General features: G+C 43.9%; 1 protein-coding gene across 1 annotated transcript; it reads left to right on the top strand.

Annotated features, from left to right (window-relative positions):
• The first annotated feature begins 299 nt into the window (after window positions 1-299).
• LOC141945623 (polycystin-2-like protein 1) lies at window positions 300-16,586 on the top strand. Its single transcript, XM_074874000.1, has 15 exons — window positions 300-594; window positions 4,464-4,577; window positions 5,899-6,026; window positions 7,156-7,412; window positions 7,838-8,062; window positions 8,402-8,630; window positions 8,997-9,167; window positions 9,887-10,068; window positions 11,783-11,903; window positions 12,599-12,697; window positions 13,467-13,588; window positions 13,932-14,049; window positions 14,281-14,402; window positions 15,201-15,348; window positions 16,374-16,586. The coding sequence occupies exons 1-15, from the start codon at window positions 300-302 to the stop codon at window positions 16,584-16,586; spliced, it is 2,544 nt and encodes an 847-aa protein (XP_074730101.1).
• Window positions 16,587-17,751: the final 1,165 nt, after the last annotated feature.

Raw genomic sequence — 17,751 nt, forward strand, 5'->3', positions numbered from 1 at the left:
GCAGAGGTGGTCTCCTAGACGTGTCGGTGTTCTCAGGACTGCTGGGATAATAGGGCTGACGGTGGTTCCTAACGACGGGTAGTGCCACCCCTCTGATAGGTGTCACCAGCTGAGCTGGTATAAAAGAGAGAGGCGATGTGCTCTCTGTGGGAAGCTGTTCGTGTGCCCTCCCCTGGCTGCTGAGGCAGGCAAGCTGTTTGGCATTGACTGACTATCTCTCTGTTAGCTTACAACTCCAGCCTGGGCTGGCAATCTTCACAAGTCCAGTTGAAGAGTTTTTCTGCTGGCAGTGACCGGCCATGAGCGCGTCTCACCTAAACAGCAGAGCTGAGAGCCACTTTAGAGCCTCAGAGGAGCATGAACTGGAGGCAGTGGGGAAGAAAGCTTGGGACAATCCTGTTTACAATGGCTCTCCCTCTACCTCATTGAAGATTCGGGCCATCTACAACCCGAAGTCCATCCTGGAGAATCCCTATGAGAACTTTGAAGAGCTGAGGGATCCACTGCCCTACCAGGAAGAGCAGAGCAAAGCTGTGGATGGGAAGACAAGTTCTTTCCTCAAGCGCTGCTTCTACATCTTCAGAGGCATCCGAGGTAAAGCTTTGACATCTCACTAGAAAGGATTTGCTAGCCCTTAGGAAGAGCAATGGGGGGGCGTGGGGGTGGAGGGGGATGCAGAAAGTAGAAACCCCATAGTGTTTGTGTAGCTCAGGAACCTGCTCAACATAAACTAGCATTACTCTGGATATCGTCTTTGGCTGACCTGGAAGGAGCATCCTCAGTCCGTGTGCCTTGCTGTGGCTCCAGGGTCTGTCATGTTACCTCTACTACAAAGCAGGAGGTACAGACAGACTTAGTGGTGTGCTCAGGGTCGTGCAGTGAATCTGTTGGCAGAGCTTTGGATGGAACTTAGGTGTCCTGAACCCACAGGAGCCGACACTCTGGTGATGAAAATATTCTGTCTTTGTGTGTGTTTTCTAGATGGAGTGGTACGGGTCCCTGTGTTATGGTAACTTAAGAACTGATATAAATATCCACCAGAGAAAATCTAGCACTGGTAGGACTGCAATACAGAGGGTAACAGGAATTTATCAAACAAGGCTTTGCTTGAAGACAGGTGGAAGAAAGAGGTGCTAGTCTCCAGTTTAAAAGACAAAGAGGAATGAAATATTATGTAGGCTTATTCAGACGCAATCAAAAACCTGGGAGCAAGGTAGGTCTCCTGTGAGGATACAGTCCTGGGCAAAAGCATTTGTTGAACAGTTTCTTACAGAAGACATAAAATCCTAATACTGTAAAAACAGAGAAGGCAAAGCAAGAAACTGTGTTTCTTGTGGAAACTATTATTTTCTTGCCAATGTGTCTTTTCTTCCTGACTTGTAAGGCAAGAACCTTTCTCAGAGCTGTACTCTCTACTGGTACATGTGAGTGGATAACAGTATAGCCTGGTCCTGAGTTGCACAGCCCCTTTATGATCAATTCTTTCTTGTAATTGCAGTTACAATCTAACACTATTAATTCATATGGAAACCAGAGCTAAAGCTTTAGAGGTTTCTCCCAGCCAAGAAGTGCTGGGTGGGCTTGGTGAGTAATTATAGATTGTTCAGAAGCAGCATACCATTTATCTGTTTTATTCTGATATCCTTTCTTCTAGGCATTGTTTGAGACTTAAAAAGGCAAAACAAATCCATACTTTTAACACCAGAGTTCCATTTGTGAGGTGCCAGGGCTGAAACTGGAGCATGCAAATGAAAATACCTGTCAGGACACTACAGCATTTGCTGCTTCTATGATTTGCAGCAGCGTGCCCTGCCAGCAAGAGTGGTAAATAGGGTTGCAGGACAGACCAGAGCTGGGAAGATGAGTTCCAAAGGCCAGTGCAGTCGGAAGAAAGGCCTCTATCAGCCTCACAGAGGTGGGGACTTTTTCCTTGAAGAATTTGCATCCTTCCTTTGCATCTTTACTAGGTGCTCACTATTTTTCATTGCCTCTTCAAATATTGCTGGTTCTCCCCTTTCCCTTTCATTTAATCACCTTAGTGTCTCAGCTGGAAAATGGAGGTAGTAAAGAGAAGTTGCTTAGCCAAGGACAGTTTGTGGGGTTTTTTGCTTAAAAAACATTCCTTGGGATTACGTGTCCGTGGCTCTTTGTGGGTACTTATCACAGTTGGCTTCCTGAGTCCCTTTCTTGTTCTCACCATCTACTGGACTGGTTTACCAGTGAATAGCTGCTGCTCCAGTTGCCACTGCTCTTTCCCACGCTCTGGTTCTTGCATGCCTCTTGCCACTCCAGCTGTTTCATGTCCAGCCTACAGACAGACTTTGCTGGGCATCTGGGTGGCATGGGGGTTGATGAGGGACAGCCAGCTTCCCACTGCCTTTGGAAGAGGATCTCCAGCTGTACCCGAGACTGCGAGCTAGTCACTCACCTGGCTCACAAGTCTGGTTTAAAAGGAGCCTCAGAACATCATGCAAATATTGCCATTAATTCCTACCAGTAACTTGTTACTAGCAGGAAGGCAAGAATTACAAATTCCACTCATTGCCTGTTGTCTAGATTCTGGGTTTTTTTCTTTGCTCTGCCTTGCGAGTGCTAGATGGTCATGCAGGATGCCATAAGGAAGCCTGGGTGTCTTCTAGTCTTGAGTATCCTTCTACTCCAAATGTCATGTCCAAAATAGCTGCATCCCCAAGGGGGTGGGTGGTGCCAAAGGAGACACAGATGGGGACATGCTTCATCTATGAGGTGGTATATTTCCATGGCATGTTTCCTAAAGAAACAGCTGAAACCAAACCTCAACTGATACAGTTTTACAATTACTGGATGCAATCTGCAAGGGTACTGGACCAGCCTCATAGTCCTGCAGGTATAATTTTGGGCAAGTCTCTGAACCAAGTTTTCAAGGATATTTGAATGTCCCTGACTTAGGTGTTCCCGAGTACACTTCTATTCCCAAAGCGAAGAAAGTCTGTGCCTCTGTTCCCAACAAGTAGGATAGCAGGGGTTCCTTGCCTCATGGAAAAACAAATAAACCTGTTAAAAGATTGTGATATAGCCATATCTAGAGATGAGGGGGTTATTTAAAAGTGACATGAACAGATGGGTGGGTTGTTTCCCCTTGTTTTTCTCCGTTGTGGAGATTCTTGTAGACCACACGATACTCTCTCCTGCACATGATCTTCTCCAGGCTCTCATTTCTGTTGCTGGTCTGGCATGTCCAGAACAGGCAACTGCTTTGTCTGTCCAGGAGCGAGGGTGGATGCTGCAACAGTCACTATGGGAGCTGATGGTGCAAAAAGCTGTCTGTTGAGATGCCAAAGAGCTGTTTGAAAGGACAGGAGTAAATGCACACAGACCACTATATTACTTTTGCTTGCTCCAAAGGAAAAAACGCTTCATTCTCTGCCAGAGATGACTTCAAATGTGTAGCCTTTGATCAGCTTTGATCCTGGCTTGCAGGAAGGTGTTTGTTGCATGCTACTGGGGATGGGCATCAGCACTGAGCTCTCTTGGAGCTGCAGAAAGCAGCAAGACTATGGGTATTATTGACATGGCTTCCATCACTAGGCTTTCAAGTGGAAGTTCTTACGCCTTTCAACTTCAGGAGCATTTCAGAAATCACAACAGAAAGCCATTACAAAAAGAACAAACAAACACACTAATGGTATCAGGCGGTTCATCAAACCAAAATATCAAGGCTCCTTTTAAAGGAAGTGTTCCTCTCTTTTTGATCAACGCTGGTGATGTTTAATGAGTTGCTTTCACACATGTGTGAAGAAATCAGGTCACTAGCTGGTGCAATTGGCATAACTGTATTGCAATAAAGTCAGCAGAGCTCCATTGATAGACATCCTGAACATAATTTGGCTCTAAATTTTATGCTGAAAATATTGAGTTGGGTTATCTGATTGAGTCTTATGACCGACAAGAAATCTGCAAGAGTTTTTAGGTAAGCAAGGGACAAATATTTGGGGCCTGATGGTTCAATATACACTAAAAGGACTAACAGTTGTAAAGCTAACATCAAATGCAGTTCTGCTATGGAAGTCCCATCAGAAGGTCAGCTGCTGGCCCATGGATGACTGAGATGAAATTTTGTGGTTTCAGGAGTAGTTGTGACAAAGACTGGATTTCTGCAAAGACTAAGCTGAAAAACAGGCAGGAAAAGATCAGTCCATAATGAACTCAAACAGAAAACCGGAGAGTGATTTAGCAAAATAAGAAACCCAATATATTTCAATTTTGGTCAGCCCCAAATCTTTTGTTCATGCTGGAATAGTTCTTTTTAGGGGTTATTTAACACATTTTTACAGCTCTTAGTCAAGTTTTGAAATGAAAAGTGGTTTTGCCTTGAAAAGTGACAAAAATCCAACTCTAAACAGTGTTCTTTGGGAACAGGACTTCAACTCCTCACATGGCCTTTGGCCATCAAAACTCTCCAGTTTCTTCTTTACACCCAACAGGTCTGTGGGGCACTACACTGACAGAGAACACAGCTGAAAACAGAGAACTTTATGTGAAGACCACACTGCGAGAGCTGCTAGTCTATATTGTATTCTTGGTGGACATCTGTCTACGTAAGTAGCTGTTATATCTCACAGGTGTCTTCTGTGTGCAGCATCAGAGGAATAATGTGAGGTTTTATTATTAGACTTCCTCACTCTGTTGTGTTAAATTTATTGTACATGCACTCATTGCAGCAAGCAGGTGTGTCATTAACCTACAGAACAGCAGCTGTACACAGAAGTAAAGTAACTGACTATTGCTCCAGACCTAATTGATACTGGTTAGGTTTAAGCAGTGTTTTCCACCCACGTTATCAGTCCTAGCCATTGACTCCACAGACCTGGGAGAATCTGCCCAGGGTCTTTTCTTAGTTTCACAGCAAATGTTCAAGCCCAGAGAGCAGCTCTAGAAACTTCCTGAGATCAAAGACACAGAGTTCAGAGAGATTTTCCCCTCTAAGACTGAAGGAGTGGCTGAGGTGATAAAGCAGATGGCAGCTCACACTGTTGTTCTTGGGTGGATTTAACTGGTCCCTGTACTGAATGCTAATGGACTTTTTCTGGGTAGAACAATGGCTGTTTGTTTTCTGGGAAGGTTCATTCATTATCACAAATGAGCACCTGTGGCACGGGACAGTGAAGAGGATTATATTTCATGGACCCTGTGGCAGGATAGACAGACAGACAATACCAGCCTGAGTTACAATCACACTGACCCAGGGAGACAGTGCTTCAGTCATTCATCCTAAAGAACCAAGACATGCACACAGACCTCTGTGTGGTTGCACACTGACTCATCCAGAGGAGGGGGGGGTGGGGCGTTGAATGACAGCTGCTTTATTTTCATGATGTCCTTTCAAAAGGAGGACATGCTCTTAGTGATCACCATGATAGATGTCTTTCTGCAGGAAGGAGCATTGGAGAGTTGAGACAACGTATTTGTGGAAGTTAGAGCCTGCTCCTTTTTGAGGTTTCTTGGTAGATAAGAACTTACCTGGAGCTTTCCACTTGGGACAATGGGGTGTCTCTATACCTTCATGGCTTCACATCAGAACTTCAAAATACGGATCATGGACTTTGTTCTGAGAAAGAAAATTTCCCTCAGAAATTTTGTCTGAGGACAAAAATTGTTTCCCAGGATGTTCAGTTGCATAATTCAATGGTCTTCTCTGGCTTCTATACTCTTATAGTCTCTCAGTCTGACACTTTAAATTCTGGAATATGCAACAGATAAGTTTGCAAATCCTTAAGAAAGCAGAAAGTAATATGATTATAGTTCCCAAGATTTCTTCTCTTGTGCTTTGCTTGGCTTACCTGTGATAGTATAAGCTACACAGAAAGTGAATATATAAATATATAAGGCTCCAATATTCATTCTTGTCTCTTCTCTTAGTGACATATGGAATGACAAGTTCCAATGCCTATTACTACACCAAAGTGATGTCTGAGCTTTTCCTGCAGACCTCTTCGGACGGCCGTGTCTCATTCCAGTCCATCAGCAGCATGGCTGACTTCTGGGTGGTGAGTGCAAATCTGGCCTGGCATGGGGAACCCTGGAAATCTCAGCTATACTCGGATATTCAGTTCCTCTGAATGTGCTACCTAGTGATTTCAGCAAGGCATTTTGCTGCCACGAGCTTTTGCCAGCTACTAGCAATAGTTAGAATATAATCTGCATGCAAAATATCCACTGATTTAAAATATAATTTATCCCTGTGTGCACTGTGGCCAGAATACTGGCTAGGCTAAGTGTTGTGTGTGCCCAGAAGAGCCTACTCCCCAGTAACGTACCAGTTAAACAGGCAGGACATAACAAAAATAAATTGCTGTGATATGATGCTCATTGCACAGACAGGGAGGACTGGCCCGGAGAGGCCAAGTGATTTACTCCAGGTTTCCTTGTGGTAGAAATGGCTTTGAATCCTCCAGTCCAGTGTCTTCATGTTGGTGTCTTACTAATAGACCTATGTCCATTTTCATGGGCAATTGTAGGAACAGCATACTTAACCTGCCTGTAATTTATGCCTGGACTGGTCTGATCTATAAATTCTTTATGAAGAACCTGGATTTAAATTTGCACTGACTTTTACTGAAGAGAATAACGAGGGAAAAAGATGTCTGGGGTCTAACACATTTCTATCAGAGAACTGGTGAAGGAATAATATGAACCACAGTGAATGCTGTTGAGATATTGCAACTGCTTATCTCTGACAGTCAGCCAGAAATTCTGTTATATTAAAAAAGTACAGCGAACTATGGCACTATTGGTTTTCTCCCACTGTTTCCAGGGCACTGGCACACACCCTTTTCACAGTTCACACCCCATGCCAAGGCAATTCCTTGAGACTTGTGCTCACTGAAGTGGAAGGGACAAAGAGAATTGTAGAGCTCTTGTCCCTTCATTAGCCCAACAAGGTGCAGCAACCACATTACAGGCCTGTGAGGAGACAACAACCCTGCTGCCCAGCATCTCCTACCACCAGCCCTGGTCTTTCCCCTCCTTAGCATACATCCAACACAAGCTTCTACTACTTTCCATCTTGGGGATTCGAAAGGGGTGGGTCAGGTCTTACTATCTCAAGCCCAGGCTAAGAAAATCCCTCTGATGTGTGGGCTATGAGGAGGTTGTTTTCCTCTCCCTCTCTTGCAGTATGCACAAGGGCCGCTTCTGGATAATCTTTACTGGACAAGGTGGTACAACAATGAGTCCCTGGCAGTGCACAGTGCCCAGTCATACATCTATTATGAGAACCTGCTGCTGGGTGTCCCACGCATGCGGCAACTGAAGGTGAAGAACAATTCCTGTCTGGTCCATGATGACTTCAAGGAGGAAATCTCAGGCTGCTATGATGTATACTCAGAAGACAAGGAGGAAAGGATCTCCTTTGGGCTCATCAATGGAACAGCGTAAGCACATTTTCTGCTGTTCAGGATTAGAAAATCCAAATTAGACTTTCCTAGTTAAAATAAGATCTGCTGAGCTGCAGGATGCCCGGGGTTGAGTTTCTCACATAAGGTTGGAATTCCCCTTGCAGTCAGAGGCAGCAAGTCCTTTTTGTCTATCAATAAGGCCAAGCATAACCAACAAACCTGCAGAATTTTCCCTCCATAGTATCACAAGTCATGTTGTGTCACTGCTGGGAAGCACTAGATCAGAAATCTAACAATAGTGAAGAGCTGATGTAGGCTCAGATCTGGAATAGGAATTAAGTGTCAACTCTTTAATTAAAAACTGCTCTGTCCCTTGAAGATATAGTCTAGTTTCTCCTGGCTACAAGGTCATATTCAAGCCTGGGGTGGCGATGCCTTTGCTTATGGCTTGTCTGTTGCAGGTGGAGGTACCATTCTGAGGAGGAGCTGGGTGGCTCATCTCACTGGGGAAGACTAACTAGTTACAGTGGGGGAGGATACTACATAGACCTCAAGTTGACCAGAGAAGAGAGTGCTGAAGCCCTGCAAGTCTTGAAGGAGAAATTGTGGCTGGATCGGGGGACACGAGTTGTCTTCATTGATTTCTCTGTGTATAATGCAAATATCAATCTGTTCTGCGTTCTGAGGTAAGCTGAGTCCCACTGAAAATTCTTCTGCCTCTTGCTTCTTCCTCAATGCCACAGTTTATTAAAATGCAAATATTTTAATACAGTCCACCAGGGGGGTATATGGATTAGTATGAAGGCTTGGTCTTCCTGACATAACCAGTCACAATTCTCTTCACCTTTCACCCTTTCCTATCATGGGCAGTGAAGCAGCAGAGATAAGGCTGTGTGAACACATGCACAACTCTTCCACTCATGGTTTGGTGGATGCCTCACCATCGGGTTTGATGCCTCTCAAAATTATCTAAGAGCTTCCATCCCCCTGTTTGTAATTATCAGAGTTTTCTTGTCCCCTTCAAGGTTAGTGGTTGAGTTTCCAGCCACTGGTGGTGCAATTCCCTCCTGGCAAATCCGGACAGTCAAGCTTATACGATATGTCAGCACATGGGACTTCTTCATTGTTGCCTGTGAAATTGTCTTCTGTGTCTTCATCTTCTACTATGTTGTGGAGGAGATTTTGGAGCTGCGTATCCACAAGCTTCAGTACTTCACCAGCATCTGGAACATCCTGGATGTAGTTGTCATTCTGGTGAGGATCTTGCACGTTCTTTTGGGAGTAGCAATGGCAGAGAGGTATAAGAGCCAAAAGAAATGAAGGAACGGGGAAACTGGTCTAGATAAGGCAAGAGCTGGCACATATTTTGCTCTAATAGTAAAATAAACTAGCTGAGTAAATGGACACATGGTCTTCTATCAGCTGTTAGAAGAAAAATCTTCCCTTAAAGATGCCTGAGAGGCTGTGAAGTCAAGGCATCATTCAGCACATTATGACCTTATTTCCATCCCCCACCAGTAGACCGCAGTTCTGAAGTGTGATACCAAGGAATTCTGTGACACTTTAATTTCTGTGGAAAGCACAGGTACAGCGGTCACTGCAGACTCTTTCTCTTTGCAGCTCTCCATTGTCGCTATTGGGTTTCACATCTTTCGCACCATTGAGGTGAACAGACTGTTGGGAGAGTTGCTGAAACACCCCAACACCTACGCGGACTTCGAGTTCTTGGCATTCTGGCAGACACAATACAACAATATGAATGCAGTCAACTTATTCTTTGCCTGGATCAAGGTATTGTAGGGGGTGTGGGAGGTGCCAGGCCTCCAGTCTCAGACCTCTTCCTCGAGGTAGCTTGGGGGTTGACTCTTCCATCCCTCTGAGTGAATGAGAGTAACAGCTATATAACAGAGGATTTCCCTCTCAAAGTCACATGCTCTGTTTTGCGGTAAATCCAGACAACTTTTCAAGCTGCGTTATGAGGCCAGTTATTTGGAGATAGTGGACAGGGAGAGGAGCTCAGACGCTGTGGTGTAAAAGTGGTTTAGAAAATGCTGAGTACAAGATAACTTTGTCCATCCTCTATTATTTTAGTATTTTGGAGGATAATCTGCCAAGCCATGTTTTCCTTTCATGATGGCCACCCAACAACTAGAAATGAGCCATCTGTTGGCATGGACTTTGCATTTCAACCAAAGCATCTTGGCATGGTGGAAAGCCACACTGTACTTGGGGGTCCTCATTAGCCTCAAGACATTTGCCCTTATAGCCATCCCTCTTTACATTTTTCCCTTGACACAAGGAACAGTCATGTGTTTATGATCCCACAGGAAGATGGTGGCACACCTGGGACAAATATCCTGAAAACTAAGCCACCATTCTCCTAGCCTGGCTGTCTTCTCTGTCCTTTGGTACTGTAGTGAACCTCTTGTCTTAGTAAGCATACACGTATGAGAGAGAATGACCTAGCTGATGGTTTGGCCTAACTTTGTCCCTGTTCTTTCTTCTTGCAGATATTCAAGTATATTAGCTTTAACAAAACGATGACCCAGCTCTCCTCCACATTGGCACGTTGTGCCAAGGACATCCTGGGCTTTGCCATTATGTTCTTCATTGTCTTCTTTGCATATGCCCAGCTGGGTTACCTCCTTTTTGGGTCACAAGTGGAAAACTTCAGTACCTTTGTTAAATGCATGTAAGTGTGTAAGTCAGAACCATGTTTCTATCATTTCATCAAAAGAATTTTAACTGTTTTTTAACCTCTCCCCAATTGCAGATCTGAATGTCAATCAGATACCTGTTATATCTAGTTGCAATAAAGCCACAGTGGTTGACAAGTCACAGTCCGCCAGCTGTGACATGGACAAAAGAAAGCAGTGAGAAGATTGATGGTTACAGACAGATTTCTGGTTGTATGATGTTTATTGGTAGGGATACAAGTAGCTGATCCTACCAGACTTTGAGACTCCTTGCAGCCCTACAACTCAACAGAAAACCCAGCCTTTCCATGGGAACGTTTAGTGAGAAGTTTCAGTTTGCTAAGCCTAGACAGCTTTCCCTTCATGTGGAGCTGTTAGGTTCACCAAGGGTACTCAACACGTAGAGTAGCTTAATGTCTTTCTGCAGAAAAGCATCATAGCTCAGCTGATAATTTAGTTTTTGTTCTGCAGAACCTTTTGTTACCTTCTTGCCCGCTATGGGTCTGTAAAGGCAGTAGAAAGGCACTGTCTGACTGGCACTGAGATCTTGGCAAAGTTGTGTTTCTATACACTGTCAGATGGCTTTAGGCCTAGTTAGGATAAACTTCTGAAAAGGGATAAACTTCTGAAAGGATAAATTTCTGAAAATTGGTAGTGTTATAATATGTTAATTTTAATAAAAATTCAACATGAAGTTTTCTAAAATATGTTGTATAATAGTCTAAATAAGATTAAGTAGGCATTTTCAAAACAAAAGAGATAAAAGTAATTTCTTATTGTAAGGAGACACTTCAACTTCACTGAATTGGGGCATTTTAAACCAAAGAAGAGGAAGCAATGCCATATTCATCTTCCTTAGACCTGGAAAACATTCCCAGCTCCCCAAATAGTCCAAATGCAAGGAATCTGAAATGGAATTTTGCATTTTTCAGACAGGATAGTTGGACTCCAGACTCTCAAGGTCCTTTTCCCTGCACATGACTTCACAGTCTGTATCTTTCTGTCTGTCTTTTTTCTTTTTTTTTTTTTTCTTTCTTTTTCTTTTCGTTTCATTTTTTTAATTGGACAATACTTCTTAATGAGGGTCATTTCACTGATCAGTCTCCAGGGAAGTCCCACATATAATGTAGCAAGATACCTGAGAGGTATCTGCTACAGCAGCGTTTTCCAGCCTGTGTTCCACAGGCCTCTGGCATCCAGGTGCTGCCTTTAAGGGGTCTACAAGTGAACAGAGATAAGCAAACTTCTGATCAATAGAAACTTGCTTCATTATAGGGGCTATGAATTGCAAAAGTTGAAGAGCATTGTCCGTTACTAACATCCTCTTCACAGTCTCATGAACTCTCTTGAAAGAGAAGGCTTCAGTGAGTCAAGTGCCTTTATAAGGGAAAATTCAGGTTGGTTTTGTGGCTTTTGCCTGTTTAACTGCTATTTAGACCAAAACACACTTTGGGCAACCAGAAACTTGTGGGGAAACCATGTTTTCCTTTCCAGCCAGCTCTTGCTCTAACCAGATCAGCTTGCTTCACCCCTGAAATACTGTGGGTAAATTTAACTCACCAGTCAGACTGAGTGACTTAGACCCTGCTCTGGCTTGTGCCTGTGACCATCTGGGCTGCAGGCAGATTCAGGGTTCACCTCAGAACTGTCTGAAGATGTAGGATAAATTTATGTGCCTTTGCATGACCTTGTGCTCTTTCTCTCCTCCAGCTTCACTCAGTTTCGGATAATTCTTGGTGATTTTGACTACAATTCCATTGACAATGCCAACAGGGTCCTTGGGCCTATTTACTTTGTCACCTATGTGTTCTTTGTTTTCTTTGTGCTCCTGGTAAGCAAGAAAGCCCTCCTTGCTCCCATATTGACAGCAGTGTTTGCGAGACCCCTCCTGATAGTCCCCGAGTTAGGTGCAGTGCAAAAGCTTAGAGAGAAAAGAAGTTTCTGTTGTGATAGCTCTGCAGTGCAAATAGACTGAAGTAGACAAAGAGCACATCATTGCAATTGGGGATTTGATGATGAGGGGGATTAAGAGCCATATTCATATCCTTTAGGGTGAAGACTAAAACTGACTGGGAATACCACTGATGTGGTAGCTGAATTCAAGGGGATCAGTTCAGCTGCTCTATAGCAGGCAGTGAACAAAGCATGGGGACAGTCTCTGGCTTTCTAGGCAATGGATGCAGAGGGATGCTCGTAATGACCAAGTTAAACACCCAGTGCCAGGAATCCAAGTGTAACCTAAGATCTTGCAGGAGAGGCTACCAAAGGTGGTATTTGAACTGGGTACCTTCAACCACTCCTTTAACTGCAAGGACCTCCCTCACAGTGAGAAAGCACTGTGTGGCTGGAGTGGGCCTTCCCTTCAACCACTTTAGTTTGCCCGAGGGATACCCCATGTGGAAACAGCCCCTTGTTTAACTAAGCCCTGCACGTCCGTGCCTGCCTCTGTCTCTTGCTGCTTCATGAGCTGCTGGAGCAGGCAAGATGCCTCATGCTTATTCATATCTCTTCTTCCCATTTTTCTAGAATATGTTTCTGGCAATCATCAATGACACGTACTCAGAAGTTAAGGAGGAGCTTTCAAGCCAGAAGGATGAGCTGCAGCTCTCGGACATCTTGAAGCAGGTGATGAATGGTGAAAGCTGTGCTACTTTCTAGCTAAATACTGAAGCATTTTCTGAAAGTTCCTGACCTACATGGAATTTACTAGAGAGAAATAGTGGTTGCCAACTGCAGGTCCACATTCTTGGTGCACACAGGAGTTAGAGTTCCCTTCTGGGATAAATCAAGCTCCCAGATCCTTTGGCAATGAGAAGATGAGAAAGCAGGGCTTGGGGGAATCCTGTTACTTGCTGGCAGTGTTTCTGAAAGACTTTTCTTCCCAGGAAAGTCTCTAGACAAAGCTTGATAGAGTCCTTGATAGTCCTTGATAGAGTGTACTTTGATCAATAAATTGGCAGGTCCTATTTTGCTAAGCTGAGCATGTTACAGTGGTGCAAATCTAGTGGGTTATATCTGGATTTCCCATGGGAAATTCCAGAAAAGGTCCTGGAAGGTTACAGCTCTGTGCTGTGGGACCAATATTCTGCAGAGTATTTGCGACATTATCTTAAACAGCTGATGACTGGGAGATGTCATAAAGAGAGAGTCGGGAGGAGAAAAGGAGAGGGCAAACTTTGCATGGAGACCCCGGCTACCATGTTGGTGTTGCGTTGAAGGTGTGATCCTAGTTTAGAGATGGGGTTCATTCAGCAGTGTTGTATATTTGCCTCTGGAAAGCTTAAACTCTCCCTGTATTACTTGGCATCTGCTCACCCATACTGCATTGTGCTCTGCCCTGTTTTTCACTGTTCTGCCTGTATGATTCCGTGGCTGTTTGCACCCTTGGTAACAGAGCTACAACCGGACGCTCATGAAGCTGAAGCTGAAGAAAGAGCAGATTTCTGATGTGCAGAAAGCACTGCAGAATGGAACGAAAGAACTGGACTTTGAAGACTTCAAGAACAGCTTGAAGGAGTAAGTGAGTCAGCTTGAGGGTTGCCTACCTAGCCCTTTCTCTTGGTAATACAGGTAATTTAAATTCTCTGGTTTTCAAGACTGGGAGAGCTGTTAGCTCAGATCTGGGCAATGTAAGACTCAAAAAAAAAAAAAAAAAAAAAAAAAGTAGTTGTCATCTTTCCTCAGATGTTTAATCTGTTCTAAATAGGTTTGTGTTACTATGTCTTTCCCATGTGGGATGTTTAGGTTTGTCACTGGCGGGAGAAAACAATACACTCATTTCAAAAGAGGTGTTCCTGCACTGTTAGAGCTTAACAGTGTAATTCAGTGCTTTGAGCTTTCTCTTTCTATTCTTTTGCAGACTGGGACATGCAGACCATGAGATCACAGCAGCCTTCTCCAGGTTTGACAAAGATGGCAATCACATCCTTGATGAAGAGGAGCAACAGCAGATGAAGCATGACCTAGAGGCAAAAAGGGTAAAAAAAGGGCAAGGAAAGAAACCCCCTCGTTGGTAGAGATCACTCCAAAGTGATCTCTGGAATCTTTGGGTTTGTGGTATAAACTAAGCAGGCAACTCAAATACAGCTCCAACTCTGCCTGGATAGCAGCTGAATATATCACTGCCTGTGAAACTCTGTGTTATTCACAGTGAAGCTGACACAGAGTTAGTATCCAACTTTGCAGGAGTTTCTTTATCTATCTTCTAGGTTGCTCTGAATACAGAGATTGAAAATTTGGGGAAATCCTGTAGCGACAACAACCTGGATGAGAATCTGACCTACCTGGAAGCAAGACAGGCCACCTGGGTCTCCAAAGAAGAGTTCCAAGTGTATGTTTGTGCTGACAGTAGTTTAATCCCTCTGCAAATGAGGGGTCTGATTTCCTGCTGCTTCCTTCCCTGGTGTAACTGTTTACACTGATGCTGAGCCGTTTCAGTAAGATCTTGTCCCTTTTTATCTTGCACATGTGTCAATGAGCAGGTTGGGAGAGAACTGGGACAGTTCTTGTAATGTAGTTTGCTTGTTCCTATAAAAGATTGAGTTAAGAAATTTTGCTTTCTGCCTCTTGAATAACCTCTGCAGCTGTCAGCTGGCCACAGACAATATACTGTCATGTTTCAGGCCAGAAGGTAACCTGGATAACTGGGCCAGGGGAAGTTGATACCTCTACAGAAGGTCCTGTGGGAATAAATATCCTCGATTTTATAGCCTAGTTGGCCTTCATCCTCCAGATCTGAGAATTACACTTGACTGTTCCTTACACAGGAGGAGCATGGGATAAATACAGCACAGAGAATCAGGACATCCTGATTCTGCTACTGAGAAACACTGAGCAATCCACATAGGGCCATATCAGAGGAGAGACAGGTGCAATATTTAATAATGGGATTGTATTGTGGCTGGACTGTGATCCAAACTGGCTGGGATCCATCCTAAGCAGAAACACTGATTACAGTTGAAAACACAGTGTAGCAGGGAGTTATGTCTTCAGTAGGTATGAATCAATTATCTGATGTGGAGCATTCACTCATATTTGAGGTCTGGCCCATTGTCCATAAGATGTCTGCTGAAAATCCTACTGTTCATTACAAGAAAAACCTTGCAAATACTCTCCATGTCTCCCCCAGCCTCCTGCAACGTGTGCTGCAGCTGGAACAGTCCATAAACAGCATTGGTTCCAAGATTGATGCAGTGGTGAGCAAGCTAGACACGCTGGAAAGAAACAAGCTGAAGAGGAAGGACCTGTTGGGCAAACCACTGGATAATGTTAGCAAGGTTGGTAGCTCTCCATTATGCATTTGAACCAGCTTCAGGGCACGTGACCAGCCCTGCTGTGTGAGAGGGCCTAGTATCATCTTTGCTTTTCCAGTCCCCACTGACATAAGACAAAAAGGACTGGGCAGGGTCAACATTTTGTACGATCAAGCCTTTTCTGTTCAAGCAAAGTGACACAAAGCCTCTTGCTTTCATGTCCCCCCAGTTAACCATGGTACCTTTTAACATACCTTCCAACTCCTTTGAGGCCAAACTCATTCCTGTGGCAGTGGGTGCAATTCACTTGTCTTCAGTTGCTTTGTACCTACTTATCCTCAGACATAAAAAAACCCTCGTACTGTCCTTCCCAGCAAGAGCAGCTCATGACAGTGTTGTGCACTGTGATCTTAACAACATCTTGCCTGTGGATTATCTATCACACAGGTGAAGGTGGAAGATTGTTAGTGGTATGCCCATTATTGCAGAATTGTGACTTTTGCCAAAGACTGCCTATATCCAGTCAACCAGCATATTTTGGGTCTTCAGCTTTAAAGTCAAAGGCAGCAAGCCATGTGGGAGCCATGTCATCACCTCATATTTTTACGGCTTTGATAATGAGAATAGCCAAAGAACACAAAGTGACCTAGCGGAGAAGGTCAGAAAGAAGCCTCTCTTTTGCAGAGTAGTCTTGTGATCCCTTCCCATCTGAGAGTGTTTTGGGGGGTCCTACTTCTCATATGAACATGCCTGAAAGCATATTTGAGTGTTTGCAATTTGCTTTGCCACGGCATTTCTGTGACTGTTCTCGTAGAGGGTAAAAAAGGATGAATCTCTCCTCATTTGTCTAATGCTTGAATGTGCATTCATCAGTGTATTGCAGAAAACAGTATATTGGATCTTTAATAGGCAGGCAGGCTTGTACTAATTTCTGGAAGAATGTGGGAAGATATTTAAGTATCATACACACCTTGTCTCTCTCCTGGAGTGTTGCTAGACTTCTTGGTAGCTTGCTAACATTGCAGGTCACTCTTCCTTCTGCTTCACAGGAGGAAGAACCCAATCAGGAAGACCTGCTCCCCCAGAGACTAGACCAGCTGGGGAAAGAAGAAGCAGAAGGTTGGGGGATGGAACATGTTCAGGGAAACAACCTGAGTGGCAACTCTTCCCAAAATGGGATCTATCCCATCTTGTCCAGGTCAAGTGTGCCGGGGTCTCAGGTGCCCAAGAACATCCAGCCACAGTCTGATGCGTGCTTCTAGTGAACAGCCCAGTGCTCCCAGTGTGGCTCCTATGGTACTAAGTAACTGTCAGTTGTTTCCCCACTGTTAGAATAATCCAGACAGTTGGACACAGACACCGCTGTTGCCAGGAACTGGTGATGTGAAAAATCAGGGATGCTCTTTTCCAGTGTAATGATGTATAATGTCACAAAGCTAGAACTTCCGCCCCCCCATATTTCTGGAGCAGGTGGAAATTTGGAACTGGGTGATGTATTAGGTTTCTGCCTCTGAACAGGCCAATGCAAAGACTTTTATCTACCCTTTCCCAAAAAGTAGAGACCCCAGAACTCTGTGAACACTTGTGTCCAGAGAGGCACATTGCAATTTGTTCCCAACACACACAATTGTCTGCAGGACAAAGATGTGGTTATCGTGTAAACAAAGCAGAATATAATCATTAGTGTGATATGGAAAGGAGAAATTTAGTTGTTTGTGCCTCTCTGGTTGCCAACAGTTTTGTTCTGTTGTAGTTTGTTTCCAGAACGCTTTAGTAACTCTCTCTGTACCTTAGATTCAGATGTTGAGAAAAGAGGATACTAACACCTAACTCTGGATAACTAAAATGGCAGCTGACTCCCTGTGTAATTGGGAGGAGATCTGAAATATCATAAATGGAGAGGCAGTTGTTACTTGGTAGAGTCCTAGGTCTGAGTGTTAGGGAACAGACTTCTGGTTATATGGTTTCTAACACAGTGGTTGACACTAAGAAGTCTCCTAATGTCTATTTTCACACTCCTTAAATTGCATTTCAAGTTACTTCACAAAACTAGCACCATATTTATGAAGTTGTGATGCTTCTCTTTTTTTGTCAGGGAAACAATTTGGTTTGCAGTTGTGGGTGCTGACACCATTTCAGTTGAAGAATATTGTGAAAATGAGATGAATGTCAGTTTTTCAACCACATGCAAAATACTTCTTTTCCAGGCATTTTTCACTTTGCTGAGACTTCTTTTTCCTTGTAGTTGGTGCAGACTATGGCTGCTATTACAGGACCACTGTAAATGTTTTTCAGATATCTTAATCACTGGTATTCCACAATAGTTAACCTCAAATAGGCTCTGTGGGCTTAATGTCGATACAAATGAGTTGTACCAGACCACTGCTAAGAACTCCCAGTGCTACACTGTTTAGTGTGCTATGTGAT

This window comes from Strix uralensis, chromosome 7 (genome assembly GCF_047716275.1).
Source record: "Strix uralensis isolate ZFMK-TIS-50842 chromosome 7, bStrUra1, whole genome shotgun sequence".
Lineage (NCBI taxonomy): Eukaryota > Metazoa > Chordata > Aves > Strigiformes > Strigidae > Strix > Strix uralensis.